Source organism: Neoarius graeffei, chromosome 22, assembly GCF_027579695.1.
Source record: "Neoarius graeffei isolate fNeoGra1 chromosome 22, fNeoGra1.pri, whole genome shotgun sequence".
In the NCBI taxonomy this organism is placed as follows: domain Eukaryota; kingdom Metazoa; phylum Chordata; class Actinopteri; order Siluriformes; family Ariidae; genus Neoarius; species Neoarius graeffei.
In genome coordinates this window covers 13090979-13109952 of record NC_083590.1, presented here as the reverse complement: position 1 = coordinate 13109952, position 18974 = coordinate 13090979, and the positions used below count along the sequence as shown (strand labels likewise).

At 42.9% G+C, this 18974-nt stretch overlaps 1 protein-coding gene across 2 annotated transcripts in view; it reads left to right on the top strand.

Annotated features, from left to right (window-relative positions):
* Positions 1-604: 604 nt before the first annotated feature.
* The window catches only part of pkn1b (protein kinase N1b), a 58805-nt gene continuing 40435 nt past the window's right edge, over positions 605-18974 (top strand). The window contains exons 1-2 of one of the 2 annotated variants that reach the window (XM_060904402.1): positions 799-887; positions 18613-18763. In XM_060904402.1, coding sequence (XP_060760385.1) covers positions 18761-18763 — 3 coding nt within the window. In that variant the 5' untranslated portion in view covers positions 799-887; positions 18613-18760. Of the gene's footprint in view, positions 888-18612; positions 18764-18974 lie in introns of both variants that reach the window. The other variant, XM_060904401.1, reaches the window with a different exon arrangement.

Here is an 18974-nt window from a genome sequence, read left to right as displayed (position 1 = left end):
AGGGAGGGAGAGAGACAGAGAGAGGGAGGGAGAGAATGAGAGAGAGAGAGTGAAAGGGTGTGAGACAGAGAGAGTGTAGAGGTGTGTATTGTGTTTTCTCGTTCTGGCTGAGACAACCTGGAGCTATTTATAACTGCACCTCAACCTACATGCATTAAAACTTCAACACACACACACACACACACACACACACACACACATTTCCACTGACTTGTGTATTATTGCAGGCTATAATAATATAATAATGCTAAATCCATACTTGTTAACCTTAGTGTAGAGAATAATTATTTTTTGAATAAATGAAATGAAATGTAAGTCCATGTGGATGAAACATTCGACGATTAAACTGTCATAAATTTTTGCCCCCACTGGGACGTTATTATTCGTCCGTCTTTCAAGTTAACAGCAGGAAGTGATGCGGTTAGTAAGAGCTCTGGCTTCTGAAATCACTTGCTTACATTTTGTGTGTGTGTGTGTGTGTGTGCTGAGAGTGTGTGTGTGTGTGTGTGTGTGTGTGTGTGTGTGTGTGGTCAGGCAGACATGCAAGCTGGCAAAGACCTTCCTCTAGTTCACATATGAGCAGGAAATTGGGGCGGTGACATCTATCTCTGTCTGCTCTGCTCCTTTGTGTGTCTGTCTTTTTCTTTTGCTAGGCGGAAGTGAGTGCAGATTCAGACGAGAGAGAGAGAGAGAGAGAGAGGGTTTGTTGAGTCGAGTTGAGTCGAGTCAAGGAGGTTAGAGGAGAGTTACGCTCCAGGAGGGTGAGGGGTGATTTAGAGAAGGAGCAGCAGGAGGTGATGGCGAGTGAAGGAGCACTGAGTGAGAGTTTGGAGGAGCACAAAGGAGACGCCTCCTTCGTCCCTGACACCGCCGAGAACGAGACTCAGGTACGGACTCACTGGTGTCGAGAATCTCTCTCTCTCTCTCGATATATTGATATGCTTCTGATATCATGATAAGTTCACATCATCATCACTACTTTTATAACCCTGACCTTTTTCATCAGAAATACACTTCAGCACTCGTTTATTTTCCTTCCTTTTCCTACATTATTAAATTATTATTGTGCCCTTGAAAGAATAAAATGTTCACCATTTTTTTTTCAAAAACAAGGTGCATTCCTGGCAAAATATCATGATATCACAATAAAATATGCTGCACATCATAAACTCGGACCTTTTTAGGCTACACGGCACCCAGCGTACGTCATTCTAAGTCACTCCTCATGCTGTGTTTTGAGTCAGGTGTGTATTAGGGACATTGTAATGGTCTTGTAGAACTGTGTGTGTGTGTTTGTGTGCCTGTGTGTGTGTTTCCTCATTCAGCCTGTGTGGGCGTGTCTTCTGTGTGGTTGGTGTTCTGCAAAGTGCAATGTGCTGCAGTTTAACACTTTGACCTGGATCAGCATAGATGCCATGTGATCGTAAGAAAGTTCCAGTAAAGTACAGAAAATCCCCCATGGGGTAACTTTTTAAACTGCGAAGGCTAGAGCACCTGACAGTTTGGTCACTTCAGTGTCATACTGTTACATGAAATATTCAGCAGTTTGCCAGCTATCCATCCATCCATTATCTGTAGCCGCTTATCCTGTGCAGGGTCGCGGGCGAGCTGGAGCCTATACCAGCTGACTATGGGCGAGAAGCGGGATACACCCTGGACAAGTCGCCAGATCATCGCAGGGCTGACACATAGACACACACAACCATTCACACTCACATTCACACCTACGGTCAATTTAGAGCCACCAATTAACCCTAACCTGTATGTCTTTGGACTGTGGGGGAAACCGGAGCACCCAGACGAGGAAACTCAGACAGACACAGGGAGAAAATGCAAACTCCACACAGAAAGGCCCTCGCCGGCCACTGGGCTCGAACCTAGAGCCTTCTTGCTGTGAGGCAACAGTGCCAACCACTATGCCACCATGCTGCCCAATTTGCCAGTTATTTATTTATTTATTTATTTATTTATTACAGAATGACGTGCTTTTATCCATTTACAGTTGCATTCAGTGTCCTTGAAACAAATCCTTGTTATCACGTAAATTACAGCAGACATTCCCTTAAGTTACCCCTTGACACTGGAGACACTTTAACATCCATAGTGTCCATTTTGCAGGTCACTGAGAATGAACTGTTACTATAGAAATGATGGCATTTGTGAAGCATGATCAGGGCACAGTGCAACATCTAGAACACTGTTGGCCATCTGCTACATCCCAACATACGGTAGCTCCAGCTGTCTTGATTCTGTCTTGCCCCTGGACCCAGTTAGATCAGGACGAGAGAGTGAGACTGACGGCTGGAGAGAGGCAACTGTTCCTCACTCTAATCCAAGTCACACACAAGTCATGACTTCAAATTCAAGTCCTGTGGTGATGGGCAAGTGGCGAAGTAGCAGGTGTGGAAACACTGGAAGCTGTAGTTACGAACCTGCACACGGACAACCCAGAGTGTAGGGTTGCTCGCTGCTGGAATGAAGCAGCAGCAGAGTTCAGCAGCCCCCTGGGTATCTGAGCAGCCCTGTTTAGGATTCGCTCTGCTCATATGCATGGAGGAAGGGGCTAGAAAAGGTGCCTGCTTCACCTCACTCTGGCCAGCACACCATGGTTGGCAGGGATCCCACTCAATGGTCAAAATACAACTAAAAGATAGTGAAGGTACTCAATCTTGGCATATGGAATGTGCGCACTCTACTGGGGGCTGGACTTTCCAGTGTTAACACCCTTCTGCAGAAAGCCCAAGCCAGATGGACCGGCCATCGGGGGGGGGGGGGACAGAAGAAACGCTTCAAGGACAATCTCAAAATGTCCCTCAAAACCCTAGAAATCGATCTCAACTCCTGGGAGTCTCTTGCTTAGGATCATCCAGCATGGCGACCAAAGCTCACCAGTGGCACAAATGCAAAAGAGATGAAATGCATCACCGAGGCCCAGAAGAAACGAGTTGCACGGAAGGCTTGAACTATCACCACCCTCAATACTGTACCTACCCATGTGTGCCCGACATGTGAGTGTACCTTCAAAGCCCAGATTGGCCTCATCAGTCACCCCTGGACCCATAACTACCACCCACCAAATTGAAGTCATGATCATCTTCGACCCTGAAGGACAAATATCATCATCATCATCATCATAAAAACGATGTCAATGATGTATTATGGGGCTTCGCATCCAGGAGGTTTGTGGTGACTTTGCAGAGGCTTGTGAGACTGTGATGAAAATGTTAATGACTTGTTACACTAAATTTACAAGCGAAAAATGAAATGAATTCAAACTGATAATACTGTAGCATTTTCCTGAAACCTCATAAATAAAAAGCGAGAGACGTTTGTTGAATTAGTTATAGTTCATGTCAGGAGGTACGAGTTCTTAGTATGTACAAGTTAACCGTAAATTACTATAAGCGAGCACAATCATTCTTTGTGGATAAAAGCGTCTTCATCTGCAGAATGTCTTCAAATCACTTCAAATGGACGGACATGTTATGAGTAAAAGAAACATCTGAGCACAAATCAGACAACAAAATCCGATTTCCAAAGAGTAACATGTTCTCGAAGTACGGGGAGGAATAGTTCATGTTTGGATTTATGTGCATGGACAGTGAGTTACAAGACCAAACCCCCAAAGCCTTTCCTAAGTGTGTGGTATGCTTGAAGCAGGTTTTGGATGATTTTTTTTTTTTTTTTAATTGGAAGCAGATCATGAAGACATGCCTGTAAAACAAAACAAGGTAAAGCTGCATAGCCTAAAGCAGCACCAGATGATGTAAATGAGTAAAACAAACATTTCAACAACCTTGAAAGCTAAAGATTCAAAAAAGATTCTAAAGATTCACTTCATGTTGAGCTGCTTAACATCTCCAGGGGTACTGGAGCGAAATGATTTAGATAGAACCGGTTCAGGTGTTTAAAAGAAGAAGGAAAAAAGATTGAGAACCCTGGTTATATTAGAAAGTTCCTTTAAAGGATTAATGATCCATATTTAGTGATTTTATGTATATTAAAAACAAAAAAAATTCTAAAAGATTCTAGTGCGTGTTTGTGGAGCAGCGATGCTTCAGATCGATCACTGAACAGGAATGATGGATCATTAGGTGATACCAAACGTCACTGAGGTGCCAAAACTTTTCGCTTTTCTTGACTGTTTTGAATATTTCAACCAACAGGTGGTTGTGACGGTACGTCTCTCTCTCTCTCTCATCTCACTCTCTTTTTCTTCCTCTCTCTCACTCTCTTGCTTGCTCTCTCTCTCACTCTCTCTCTCACTCTCTCATGCACTCTGTCTCTCTCTCACTTGCTCTCTCTCATCTCTCTCTTTCTCTCACTAGTTTTCTCTCTCACTCTCTCACTTGCTCTCTCTCTGTCTCTCTCATTTGCTCTCTCTCCATGTCTCTCTCTTGCTCTCTCTCTTTTTCTCTCTCTCTCTCTCTCTCTCTCTCTCTCTTTTTTTCCATTACACAAAGCAAACATTATTGATAGTACACTATACCCCATACCACAGAGAGGGGTGTGTGTGTGTGTGTGTGTGTGTGTGTGTGTGTGTGAGACTCTCTTGTACCTGAGTATGATTGCTGAATTCTTACCTGCCCAGACACCAGGGTCCCATTCAAACACAATAAATGTTTGTAATATCAGCTAGCGTCATCGACGAGCCGCACTTCCTCTGTAGATCAGGTTTGTTATTATTATCATTATCAGAGGTGCAGGAGAAGGAAAGATCAATGTAACTCTACTGATGATCAGGTTGTTTGACTTCGCTGCAGCTTTTGAGGCAGAAAATTACCAGCTGCATCTGCACTCATAGTTAAAGTAGGACATCACATGACATACTTCTAAATGTCCCAAACATATCCGATACTTTTTTACACTGATATTTTTAGTCATGATGGATTATACAGTACATTTTCATCATGGTGTAAATCTCCTCACATTCGTGACTCATTTTTTTCACCACCACTTTGTCCTCCATGTTTGTTTTTTTCACTTGTTCCTCATTGATTGTCAGGAGGTTAAAAAAAACAACAACATTCATTGTAACTCAGCACTTTCCCCAAGCTGCTCTGGGAAAAACTGGGTTGTGGTGGTATGAAAAAAAAAATGTGGAAACAGCCTTAAATTCCAGGAAACAGGTCACTGACTAGTCTGAGAATAGATCACTCTTTAGTTAGTTACTGGCTTACATTTAGCCATAATAAATCTATATAACAAAGTCAGTATTTGGTGTGAGACGGCCCTTTGCTTTTAAAAAAAAAAGTAGTCTCGGGTCCAACGAGTGCAGTTTGATAAGGAAATGAGCTGTAGGTTTTACTGAGCATCTTACAGAACCTTCTGGACACTTTGACTGTCACACTCACTTCTTCATTTTTCACTAAAATTTTGCCAGTAGCCTTCATTATGTTTTCTTTTTTAATCTGAAAAGTGTTCTCTTATGGAATATGCTACTCAGATACAAACATTTTTTTTTTCTGTGCTGGAAAACAAACGTTTGGAACTCTAAAATGTTTTTGTAATTTTTTGACCCAATAATTTAGAAGTCGTAAAATAGAAATCTGTAACATATTTTGGATGAAAAAAAAGGGGTGGGGTGCCAAGACTTTTTCACACAGTGTGTGAAAGTGTGCCAACTTTAGCAGTAGACAAAGTTTTCAGTGACAAATCACCTGTCTGGGCTTTGCTCTGTGTGTGTGTGTGTGTGTGTGTGTGTGTGTGTGTGTGTGTGTGTGTGTTTATTTGCAATAGTTATGTTCTAAGTTTAGAAGTTCATCCTTCTAACCCCTGTGCTGTGTCATCTGCTCACAATCACACTCTTTAAAAGGGAAGTCACAGTTAAAGGCACAGTTTACCTAAATTACTCATCAGACCATAAATAACAATGTGTGTGTGTGTGCGCGCCTCTGTATCTCCGTCAGCAATAATTAACAATCTCAACGGAAGCTGAAGCGAGAAATCACGTCCCATACAGTATCGCTGAAGTGAAATGAGTTCACATTACAAAGCGATTACTCTCGTAGAAGCAGCCTTTTTCTGTAGGGGTTCCTCAGAACGTGCAGAACACGCAGGCCAGATCTCCTGAATAAAATCAGATTTTATTCTTTTATTTGTCAGTTTGTTCGTGATTTGTTAATGTTCTTTTTTTGTGACCAGGTTTTAATAAGCGGTTTGTAATTTTTAGAGCCTTTAGAGTGTCTTACCCTTTCCACTGAACTATTTCCACCCTGTTTATTAACCTCAATGCTGAAACTGTGTCTGCTTTGTGAGTTTACAGAAATGTCTTCTTCTTCTTACTGTTAGGGATGAAGATAATTATCATGTCAGCGGTGCACAAGTCACTGAGGATGAGCAGATTTTGTCTCTGCGCTACTCATTTTTTATTTGCACAAGTAGGTTCAACAACCAGAATAGAAAACTCGATAGATACTGTGACTAAAGTCAAAGTAATTTGCGCTAGCTGTTACAAACCGGGACGTCTGGTCACCGTACCCTATAGTTCCTGAATGGTAAGAGATACAGAATGATGCTTAGTGAGGAAAAGTTGCACCCTGCTACCCTGAACAAAATAAAACAAAAAAAGCCCACTGATTGAAAAAATAATGAAAATTGACAGAGTTATAAGTGATTTTTTTTTTTAAATCCCATTTTTCATGGACCATTCCGGATCAGTGATCCAGATCAGCACCAAAAGTCATAGCAACATAATTCAGCCCAGAGGTATTCTTCATGTGAAATTTGATGATGATTGGTTGAAAATTGAGGGAGGAATAACGTCCTAAATAATGTTATGATAATAATAATATCCATCCATAGCCACTTATCCTGTCCTACAGGGTTGCAGGCAAGCTGGAGCCTATCCCAGCTGACTATCGGTGAGAGGCGGGGTTCACCCTGGACAAGTCACCAGGTTATCACAGGGCTGACACATAGACACAGACAACCATTCACACTCAGATTCACACCTACGGTCAATTTAGAGCTACCAATTAGCCTAACCTGCATGCCTTTGGACTGTGGGGGAAACCGGAGCACCCGGAGGAAACCCACGCCGACACAGGGAGAACATGCAAACTCCACACAGAAAGGCCCTCGCCGGCTGCTGGGCTTGAACCCGGACCTTCTTGCTGTGAGGTGACAGTGCTAACCACTACACCACCGTGCCACCATAATAATCTCATCTCATTATCTCTAGCCGCTTTATCCTTCTACAGGGTCGCAGGCAAGCTGGAGCCTATCCCAGCTGACTACGGGCGAAAGGCGGGGTACACCCTGGACAAGTCGCCAGGTCATCGCAGGGCTGACACATAGACACAGACAACCATTCACACTCACATTCACACCTACGGTCAATTTAGAGTCACCAGTTAACCTAACCTGCATGTCTTTGGACTGTGGGGGAAACCGGAGCACCCGGAGGAAACCCACGCGGACACGGGGAGAACATGCAAACTCCACACAGAAAGGCCCTCGCCAGCCCCAGGGCTCGAACCCAGGACCTTCTTGCTGTGAGGCGACAGCGCTAACCACTACACCACCGTGCCGCCACCATAATAATAATAATAATAATAATAATAAATAGAAGAAGAAGAATGAAGTAAAAAGATCCTGAGTGAGAGTAACAATTTGTGCCACTGCTGCTAGCAGAAATAAAAAGAAAAAAACCTCCTTACTGATGGCTGCAAAGCAAAAGATTTCATTTGGAGGCTCTCGATTGGTGCAACAGAATAGCCTTATCTGGAGTAGAAGCAAAACTGGATGTGCTGTCTGGGTGGGAGGAGCAACCTCTCTCCCCTGTCAATCAGAGCGATATTAGACAGCTGTGAGCTCACATTATGTGGAAGAGGGCAGATAGCTCTGTTATGATTTGGGACATTTTTTTGGTCTCTAGAATCCATCAGGGACTCTTTTGGTTTTTAGTTTGCTGTACCATGTGCCTTGTATTTATTTTGTTATCCATGTGCTCCTGACCCCCCTTATCCCATTCTGCCTGCTTTCCTACCATTTTTCTATACACACCTGTAACTCTTTATCAGCGTATTATGTGATTAATTACAGGGATGGATCCAGCCCAAGAATCTGACAGATGCATATTTGCAGAAATATTTTCACTAATTTTACCAGATCACTGTGGATTTTCACAGGGGCGTAGAGCACGCCGAGCCCTTTCCGAAGAGGGCAGGGCAAGTCCTAGCCCTGCCAAGCTTTATATGCACCTCCCTCTCCCCGAGACCTTTCGAAACAGCCCAGGTACGGTCAGCTATGACTGCAACTTGGCCCATTATTCACAGCAAATTTTGAATTTCTACCTCTTTCTGGAGCATTTTATTGGTTTGACCTAGATTCTTTGTCTCGGGTCACGCGATACAAAGCATCATGAGAATACAGATAATTAGGTCAGGTAAGCATCACCACTTACCACAGGTGGTCGGATACTGAACTATTGGTCTGTTGGTTGAGCGTAGTTATAGCCTATGTAGCCAGCTAGCGGTAAAGTAAACAAACACCCCATGATCGATGCCAAGTGGTGCACATATATTTGTCACTGATGCATGTGCATCAATCGCATCAGTTTGGATCCGTCCCTGAATTATTTTGTGTATTTATACCTGGTCCTCTGTAGTTGTCTTTGCTAAGTCTTTGTGTGTACTCGTGAGAATCTCAAGTTCTTTAACTCTTGGTAAAGGTCTGATTTTCTGCCTGTTTTGATGGATTACACTTTTTGGATTTGTCCCTTTGGACCGTTGCTGTCTTTGCCTGAACTTTGTTTTTGACTTTGGACAGTTGTCCATTGCTCTTGTGGATTTTTCTTCTGGATTTGTCTGCCTTGTTCAAGGATTTTTGTGTTTGTGTTGGGATCTTCTGAGCCTTTTAACGTGTTAATAAACCCAACTTTGGAACTTTACCTCTGCATCTGATCCACTTCCTTAGCTCACTGGGATTGTAATCCAGTGGCTCGAGTTCAGTCCACAGCCTAAGAATCTCCTTCCTCCATGTGGTGCAGCTTGAGCAGCACGTTTGAAAAGATGCGTTTCCTTGGTTTCATGCGTTTTGGAGGAAACGTGTGAGTTGTTGGATGATCAGGGAGAGCTGAAATGACTTGCTAGCTTTTTGTCAAGAGCATAAAGAGGATGGGATAATAATCATACTCGTAACTTGTAGTCCTTATTAATACATTTAACTCCCTGACTCGCCATATATTCTTACATTAAAAAAAAATTTTTTTTTTTAGCTGAGGCAGTTATGTTTCCAGGCAACTGAAACATGGAACTTGCTAATAAATGGTCTCATGGCTCTATGGTCAGGATATAATTGCTACTTAATTACTTACTTAAGGTGGCCTCAGCCGAGCTGCATGCCTTGAGGACCAGTCTCTGTGGTCGGACATGCAGATGGTGAGCTGGGCATTGTTGGCCACCCCAACATCCCTCATGAGTGTATCGATTAGTGTAGTCGCTGGACGACCAGGATACCGCGATCCATGCGTGGGCTCCCACAAAATGAGTTGACTTGCAGGGAGCTCATTGTGCCTGAGGCAGTACCCACCAGGCCAAGCCTCCTCCAGGCCACCTTGTTGGAGATCCTTGGGAGGTCACCATAGAGCTCTTTGTTGGAAATGTGGTCCTGCCAACTGATGTTTAAGGTAACATACAGCATGCAGGTGTATGAGCCATCCAGTGACTTCTGTAGGGAGATTTTCAGGGCCCAGCACTCTACCATACAGGTGTATGGATTCCACCATTACACAGAACAGCTTGATCTTGAGTTCTCATGAAATGGTGGATTTCCAGACAGCTCTCATAATTGCTATATTGACTCATTAATTGCTGCAATACGCAAACAGGATCTAAAATCGCTCTGTTGTGTGTGTTCTGAACTAGAAAGCAGATTGCGCGCACACACACACACACACACACACACACACACACACACACACACACGCGTGTCTGGATTTCATGGGACTGGTCATGGAGAAATGGGAAGTTTCCAGTGATGTATATATAATCTGATCAATCTGATAATGTCCTGGACATGGGGATTTTACACAGAGAACTGGTTTTGTAAATCCACACATTATTGAATGATGAGCTTGTCTGACAGCGTATTAGGGACATTATAGGTTAAAAAAAATGGAGCTGACTGAGAGGGTGATCTCATCTCATCTCATCTCATTATCTCTAGCCGCTTTATCCTTCTACAGGGTCGCAGGCAAGCTGGAGCCTATCCCAGCTGACTACGGGCGAAAGGCGGGGTACACCCTGGACAAGTCGCCAGGTCATCACAGGGCTGACACATAGACACAGACAACCATTCACACTCACATTCACACCTACGGTCAATTTAGAGTCACCAGTCAACCTAACCTGCATGTCTTTGGACTGTGGGGGAAACCGGAGCACCCGGAGGAAACCCACGCGGACACGGGGAGAACATGCAAACTCCACACAGAAAGGCCCTCGCCGGCCCCGGGGCTCGAACCCAGGACCTTCTTGCTGTGAGGCGACAGCGCTAACCACTACACCACCGTGCCACCCTTGAGAGGGTGATATTCCAGAAAAAAAAAAGAATTTCTGAGATTAAAATGAGAAATTTATGAGAAAAAAACTGATAAAAAACCAGAGAAAAACCGAGACTAAGAGACGAATACATTTTCAACTACATTTCCCAGAATGGGCGGCACGGTGGTGTAGTGGTTAGCGCTGTCACCTTACAGCAAGAAGGTCCGGGTTTGAGCCCTGTGGCCGGCGAGGGCCTTTCTGTGCGGAGTTTGCATGTTCTCCCCGTGTCCGCGTGGGTTTCCTCCGGGTGCTCCGGTTTCCCCCACAGTCCAAAGACATGCAGGTTAGGTTAACTGGTGACTCTAAATTGACCGTAGGTGTGAATGTGAGTGTGAATGGTTGTCTGTGTCTATGTGTCGGCCCTGTGATGACCTGGCGACTTGTCCAGGGTGTACCCCGCCTTTCGCCCGTAGTCAGCTGGGATAGGCTGCAGTTTGCCTGTGACCCTGTAACACAGGATAAAGTGGCTAGAGATAATGAGATGAGATTTCCCAGATTGGCCAGCATGATGGTGTAGTGGCTAGCACTGTCGCCTCACAGCAAGAAAGTCCTGGGTTTGAGCTCAGCGGCCGGTGAGGGCCTTTCTGTGTGGAGTTTGCATGTTCTCCCCGTGTCTGTGTGGGTTTCCTCCCGGTGCTCCGGTTTCCCCCACAGTCCAAGGACATGCAGGTTAGGATACTTGGTGGCTCTAAATTGACCGTAGGTGTGAATGTGAGTGTGAATGGTTGTTTGTCTCTGTGTCAGCCCTGCGATGACCTGGCAACTTGTCCAGGGTGTACCCCGCCTCTCGCCCATAGTCAGCTGGGATAGGATCCATCTTGCCTCCAACCCTGTAGAATGGGTAGATAAGTGGCTACAGATAATGGATGGATAGATTTCCCAGAATGCATTACAGCCAGGAAGCACATGACTGATTGTTTGCTGTGTTTCCTAAATGCAACTTGAGACGAATTTATAAAGCTCACACCTTTGTTTATCTGTGTCCTTTTTTTGTCTTCGCTGTTTATAAATGTTTAATTATTATGCGAGAGCAGTTTCCTGTTACTTTCAGTGTATGGATTCTTCTCATCTGCCCAAAACTCTGTCACTTTGAAACGGAGCTGAGAGTTGCAGGAAATACAGTCATTCCTTCTCGATTACACAGAATAAAAGATTATTATACATACAGGACACTTTTTGATGGAATAAAAATGTACTCTATTCCCTTCTTGTGGGTTTCATTAATTTGGTTTGATAGCATGCAATATTGTTAGCATATCGCTAACAATATTGGACAGATCATGGACAGATGATGCGTGATTGCATAAGCTCACCCAGCCTGGCCTACAGCTGGATGAGCTAAAAACTCCAAAATTCTACATGTATTATGTCACTCTACCCAATGGAGAATGAGTGCTGAATATGGTTTACGATATTACACGGTTGTCAAGACAACATGACGTCACACGTCGGAGATGTAAAACTTCTGTGTTAGCGAGCGACTGGGACAATTTGTAAACAAACATGGCCGCCAAGTGTGCTTTGTTAAATACGGAAGATTTTGAGAGAATTTTGAAAGAGAAAGATGCGTTGAACACCCGAAAGGAATGTGTATGTATAATAATAATAATAATAATAATAATAATAGTAGTAATAATATTGGCTGGCATTGAGTGGTATCTCCGATATATTCCATTCAGCTAGCATGATACTGAACGAGTCGATGACAAGTTGAATATTGTGCTAGCTGAATGGAATATATCTGATATACCAGGAAAAAAAGCCAGCCAATATTATTTAAAGAAAGCAATAAGATATTTTCAACTACATTTCTCAGAATGCACTGCAGTCAGGAAGTATGAGAGGTTTTTCTGTCACAAATTTATGACTTTGTAATCTCAGAATTTTGGAGTTTTTAGCTCATCCAGCTGTAGGCCAGGCTGGGTGAGCTTATGCAATCACGCATCATCTGTCCATCATCTGTCCACAATTTACAAAAATCACTACTCCTCCTACAGGATTGATCAGATTTCAATCAAACTCACATCAAATGTTCCCCAGGTTGGTATGTATAAAAGTTGTCAAGACGATGGCACCACCTATCATATTTATGATTTTTTGGGCGTCTGAAAATTTTAGGTGACTTGTCACATTAAACTCTACTCTTCGTAAATTGCTGGGACATTTTCGCTGAAACTCACCCAGAAGACTCTAAAGACATATTCCAACAAGAATTGTTCACCAGGTGGCGCCACCTGCCATGGCTGCAGCTACACAGGGGTCAAATACAATTTCACAAAAATCACTACTCCTCCTGGGGGCGTCGTGGCTCAGGTGGTTAAGGCGCCATACCATGAATGCGGGCGACCCGGGTTCGATTCCGGCCCGAGGTCATTTCCCGATCCTTTCCCGTCTCTCTCTCTCCCGCTCATTTCCTGTCTCTACACTGTCCTATCCAATAAAGGTGCAAAAAGCCCAAAAAAATATCTTAAAAAAAAAAATCACTACTCCTCCTGCAGGATTGATCGGATTTCAAACTCTCACACAACATTCAGTGGCCGGTATCTACTCCAGCCTCATTGAAGATATTTTTTTCTTGGAAATTTTCGACATTAATTTCAGAAATTCAGAGGGATTTTTTCAGAATATTATCCCCCACCCCCACCCCAGTCCATTTGAAGAGTTTGGTTCCAAATCACGATAAACGCTAAATTTGAAAAATTGAAACTCCCGCCACCAGACCATCAGCAATTATCATATCTTACTCGTACCATATTCAGTTTTTGGCAAAACACAATATCTGCCATTGATTTACACACTGCATTATGGCACCATCACCGATTTTTCTCAAAACCAGACATATCCACTTCGCCAATCAGAGGCTGCCATTGGTGTGAGGTCTTCTAAGATGGCTGTGCCCATGAAGTAGGAAATCGCTTCGGCACTTCTCACATTTATTGGACAGTTTCACGCTGAATTATGAATAATTTCGATAAAATAATCTATAAGATAAAATAATCTGTCATGAAAGAACACGGTTAAATGCACTTTAAATAGAAAGGGATATGTAACATTTTGGGGAAAAATGCCGTGGTGTGGATATGTAGTGACTTGCCAAAAAAAAAATTACTTGGTTCAGTTAAAAGCTGTTAACTAGTTCTGGATTTCATTTTTGAAGTTTATTATCATTAAGGAGTTAGTCAATACATTTTAAAACAAGATACAGTGTTTTTTCTTTTATCACTTCCTATAATCAGAAAAAGTGATTTTTCTCGAAACAATGGAATTGGATATACCTCATCATAGGATTGTGTGGCTTTTTAAAAATTTGTATTTATTATTATTATTTTTTTAGAATGATCCAGTGTGTTAGTGCTGTCACTTTGTGCTTAGTAAAAGTGTTGAGTGATATCTGAGTGGTTGTAAAGGACGTGTCCCTGAGGGACTGAATCAGCTTCTGCTGCGTAATCAGCTCTGCACTTCATTGATTTTTGCTTAATAAACCCTCTGTGAGCCTCTAATGAAGTTCAGAGACAAACTAACTGCTGGCCTATTGAGCACATTATTGTGTGTGTATGTGTGTGTTCATCCATCCATATTCATCCATACCACATCCACCGATTAGCAGGTGTTGGAGCATTTTCTGATTCTGATCTGATTTAATGCCTCTATCATCCTGTTAGCATCGATCTGAGTCAGAAGCCTTTCTTGCGTTGCAGGATGCAGAAATCTGACTCTGGTTCAGTGAGGAACCTCGCTCCACTGGACAGTGCATTAACTTTTAATCCTACAGCACAATTAGTTCAACTTAATAGTACTAATACTACTAACTTGAGTACTATTCGGTTTCTGATCCTACGGTATGTCTGACCCTATAGTTAGTTAGTTCCTCAAGCCCTGGGATGGGCAAAGGGCCACAAGTTCTCTCCATCTTTCTCTGTCGGCTGCAATAGACTTTACTGAACTCCATTGAATGTTACGTCTGTTGAGATCTTCTTTAAATGTGTCTCTCCATGTCTTTTTTGGACATCCTCTCGGGCGTTTTCCACCTCTTGGAATTAGGGTATTAGGCAGAAAAAGAAATTTACCAGTCAAAAATAATATTTTATATAATCCTGATAAGTGCCGCAGGTGCGAAGACGAGCGCCGCAGGCGCGAAGTCCCTCTAGGGGGGTCTGGGGGCATGCCCCCCCAGAAAATTTTTGAAATTTAGACTTCATTTCCTGCATTCTAGGACATTTTCAGGGTGAAATGGCGTGTAATTTTTGATCAGAAATATTGCATATTTTTACTTTGTATTTTTTTCAGTTTCACTCCTGAATGTATCAGATGTATGTATGGTGTTTGATTTGGTAACAAAAGTGAAAAGAAAATAAACAACAATGAATTGTATATAATCTTTTGATCTAGTTACAGTATTTAATAAAAAAAAAACCCAACAGTATTCTATTTTACCATACCCCAATGAACCCCCCTTGTTAATCAATGTATCACACATACCTTTTCTGTCTTTTTGTGGAAAAACGAATCAGTTTTTGTCACATTCAATTTGGGGCGTTTGTTGGGATTCATCTTGATCCAGAAGAGTGAGTCAGCAAAAAAAAATGCGGTTCTCCTGCCAAGAAAGAGGAAACTACAACGCAGGGTGTTTGGCAATTTTCGACCAATCAGAATTCGCGATTTATTCAGTCCGCATGTTACAAGATTCAGTGCGGGCCAAAATGGCGGAAACGATGAAATATTCTGATTTTTCATTTCAAGTTTTCAGTATTTTTCGTATTAAACTGTGTTTCTTACGATTTGTAAATGATGGCGGAACCACACACGGACTGGCCATCGGGAGTAGCGGGAGTTTTCCCAGTGGGCCGGTGGTTCAGTGTGGGCCAGCGGAGAAAAAAAAACAAAAAAAAACAGTTGCGCGCTGGCCTTTAATATGATAAGCAATGTTAACAGTTTCTTTAACAAACTGTTAACATTGCTTATCATATTAAAGGCCAGCGCGCAACTGTTTTTTTTTTTTTTTTCTCCGCCGGCCCACGCTGAACCACCAGCCCACCGGGAAAACTCCCGCTACTCCCGATGGCCAGTCCGTGTGTGGGCGGAACATAACTGGATTTATCGGATGACATGTGGGAGTATTCATGTGCGAAAATTTTCGGCATTATCGTCCGTTTCAGTATCCGTCTGTGTGTATACTTGCCCGTTGAAATCGGCAATTGCCCGTCAAATTTACGGGTGGACGGGTCTCTGCCTAATACCTTACTTGGAATCCAGATGAATGCAGTTTTCGATGGTCTGCTGTCTGGAAGTCTTAAAATACAGCCAGCAAAGTGTAGTCTCTGTTCTGTAACAATGGTATACAGGTCCCTCGTGTTTGCACGCCTAAGAACTACTTCATTGGTGATGTGGTCTATCCAGTGTATACCTAGAACTTTTTGAAGGCACCTTCTATGAAACACATTTAACTGCTGAACCATTTTCGCTGTCATTTTCCAAGTGTCACTAGCATAGATTGCTGTAGGTACGACTATTGTAAGATACACTCTAACTCTGGTAGAGATACCAAATGATCTGGAGGACCACACTGACTGTACTCGGCTAAAAGTTGTGGTTGCTTTACCAGGTCGGCACTTTAGGTCTATCTCTGCCTTTTGAAAAGTTACTCCCTAGATATGAACTGGTCTACGTCTTCAACTGGTGTTCCATTTATTAATACAGGCATGTCTTCATCATTTGTACAGATCTTCTGGACTTTTGTTTTTTCTGCACTGATGCGAAGACCAACCTTCTCTGCATTTTCCTTTAGGCTATTAGTCTGATCCTGTAGCTGTAGTAATTATGATCGATATGCTGTAATCAGACAGAAAGGCATGTTATCACAGAGTGCACATGGTCATTACACCAAACGTTCCATGTGAAGTGCCTACACCTCATATTGTTATTGTTTCTAAGCACTGGTTGTAGGTTGATTAGTGTTGTCGTTGAGTCACTAAACCTCGAGTCCAAGTCCACTCTCGAGTCCCCAGTGTTCAAGTCCAAGTCATTAAAGAAAATTTCGAGTCCGCGTTGAGTCCACTATTGATCCGAGTCGAGTCAGAGAACAAGACTCCAAGTGTACCATTTGATGGTGGCTGTTGCTGCCTTTATGTGAAACTGTCTCTGCTACTGTGTTGGACTAACGTTACTGCTTGACTGCCCCATTTTAGTGAATAGGCTACAGATAAAAAGCTTGTTCATCGCTCAGCAAGCCACGCCCACTATCAAAACGGCAAATAACATGAGAGAGGATTAACACTAGCTAGTTCATCACTCAGGCTACGTTTACATTAGACCGTATCTGTCTTGTTTTCTTCGCGGATGCACTGTCCGTATACATTAAACCGCCTGGAAACGCTGGGAAACGGGAATCCGCCAGCGTCCACGTATTCAATCCAGATCGTGTCAGCTCCGGTGCTGTGTAAACATTCAGAATACGTGAATACGCTGTGCTGAGCTCTAGCTGGCGTCTCATTGGACAACGTCACTGTGACATCCACCTTCCTGATTCGCTGGCGTTGGTCATGTGACGCGACTGCTGAAAAACGGCGCGGACTTCCGCCTTGTATCACCTTTCATTAAAGAGTATAAAAGTATGAAAATACTGCAAATACTGATGCAAATACTGCCCATTGTGTAGTTATGATTGTCTTTAGGCTTGCCATCCTTCCACTTGCAAGTGGTAAGTGATATGCGCTGGGATCACACACACAGCGGCTCAGTCCCGAATCACAGCTTGTTCACTTCACTCGCGTGTTCTGTGAGCTGCGCAAGGCCGGAGTGCGCACCCTTTAGAGGGCACTCGCTGTTCAGGGCGGAGTGATTTGGAGCGCAGGATGCCTGCAGAGCCGAGCGTATCCGTGTATTGGTATTGCTGTGTGCACGCAAATCGTGTATTGGTGTTGCTGTGTGCACACTAATCGTTTTAAAAACGTTAATCTGATGATCCGCTGATACGGTCTAATGTAAACATGGGCTCAGTAAGCCCTGCTATTAACGGAGCAATGAACATAGTGTGTCACTTCCTTCTCTGGGTGGAGTCTTACCAAATGACGATTGAAATTCGAGGTTGTCCCCGTCGTCTCCTCGATAGTTCTACATATGGAACACACAGCAGTGCATTTTTTCCCACTGCACGAGAAGTCTGTATAAGCAAAGCAGACAATCCTAGCGGCGTTCTCTCCAGGCATTTTAGCGCAATTAACGTTAGTTTGTTCCTTAACATGACGTATGAACAGGTGAATGTGCATTCTCTTGCACGAAATTAGTAGAAAAATTAATGTAGAGATAAATATCTTATGCTAAATTATTATAGCATGTTACAGAAATATAGAAAAAAATCTATCCGAGTCCTCGTCTCCAAGTTACGAGTCCGAATGCAGTTAATGAACAAGTCTAAGTCCGAGTCATCAGTGCTAAAGTCCAAGTCAAATCATGAGTCCTTAAAATTAGGGCATGAGTTGGACTCGAGTACTACAAGCCTGAAGCTGAACAAGCTGGGCTTGAACATTAGCAGGTCACGTGACTATAAAATTTTCTAGAATCGCATAATTGTTTACCTTAAACCTCCAGATTGTTTTTTTTTTAATTCATGTATATTTTATTGTCCTGCTGATACTTGGTTTTGGTTTGGTTTCACTTTGGTTTTAGATAGAAAAAAAAAAGCGAGCACTTCCTGGAGTGTCTTTATACACAAGAAAAAGCATACAGTGTAGCACAGCTATAATGCCGTCTTTACCAGCATCTCACTGTAGCTTCATAAGTGAATAACAATGAATAATGAGCTCAAAGTGCAGACTTTCAGCTTTAATCTGAAGATATATACATCCAAATCAGGTGAAGGGTGTAGGAATTATAGCAGTTGTTATATGTGGTCCTTCTCTTTTTAAGGACAAACTAACAATCAATTAAATTGTCATTTTTAACACTGTAAATCCTTTACCTGAAGTCTGAAACCCACAGACATCACCAGACACTGTGTTTCTTCGCTTGTGATACTCTGCCAGGTTTTCTTCACTTCCTGCTTGTTCTTGTGCCGTTTTTTCTTCAGTTGTTCCTTCAGGAAGTGAAGTGCAGCTCTGGTGGATTCAGCTCAGGTGATTGACGTGACCTTTGCAGAACTTTCCACTTCTTCACCATAAAAAAAGTCTTGGGTTGCTCTTGCTCGAAGTGTGTTTCAGGTCATCATCATCATCATCATGGTGGGTTCATCTGCAGTGTGAGCAGATAGCTGTAATAATAATCATAATAATAATAAAGTCCAAAATTGACAAGTCTCAGGAAGAATCCCTGTGTAGACTGTGCAGGGGGAAGGATGAAACAGTGAACCATCTTCTAAGTGAATGCCCCAAGCTAGCACAGTCGGAGTACAAACGTCGACATGATAATGTAGCCAAGGCCATCCACTGGGAT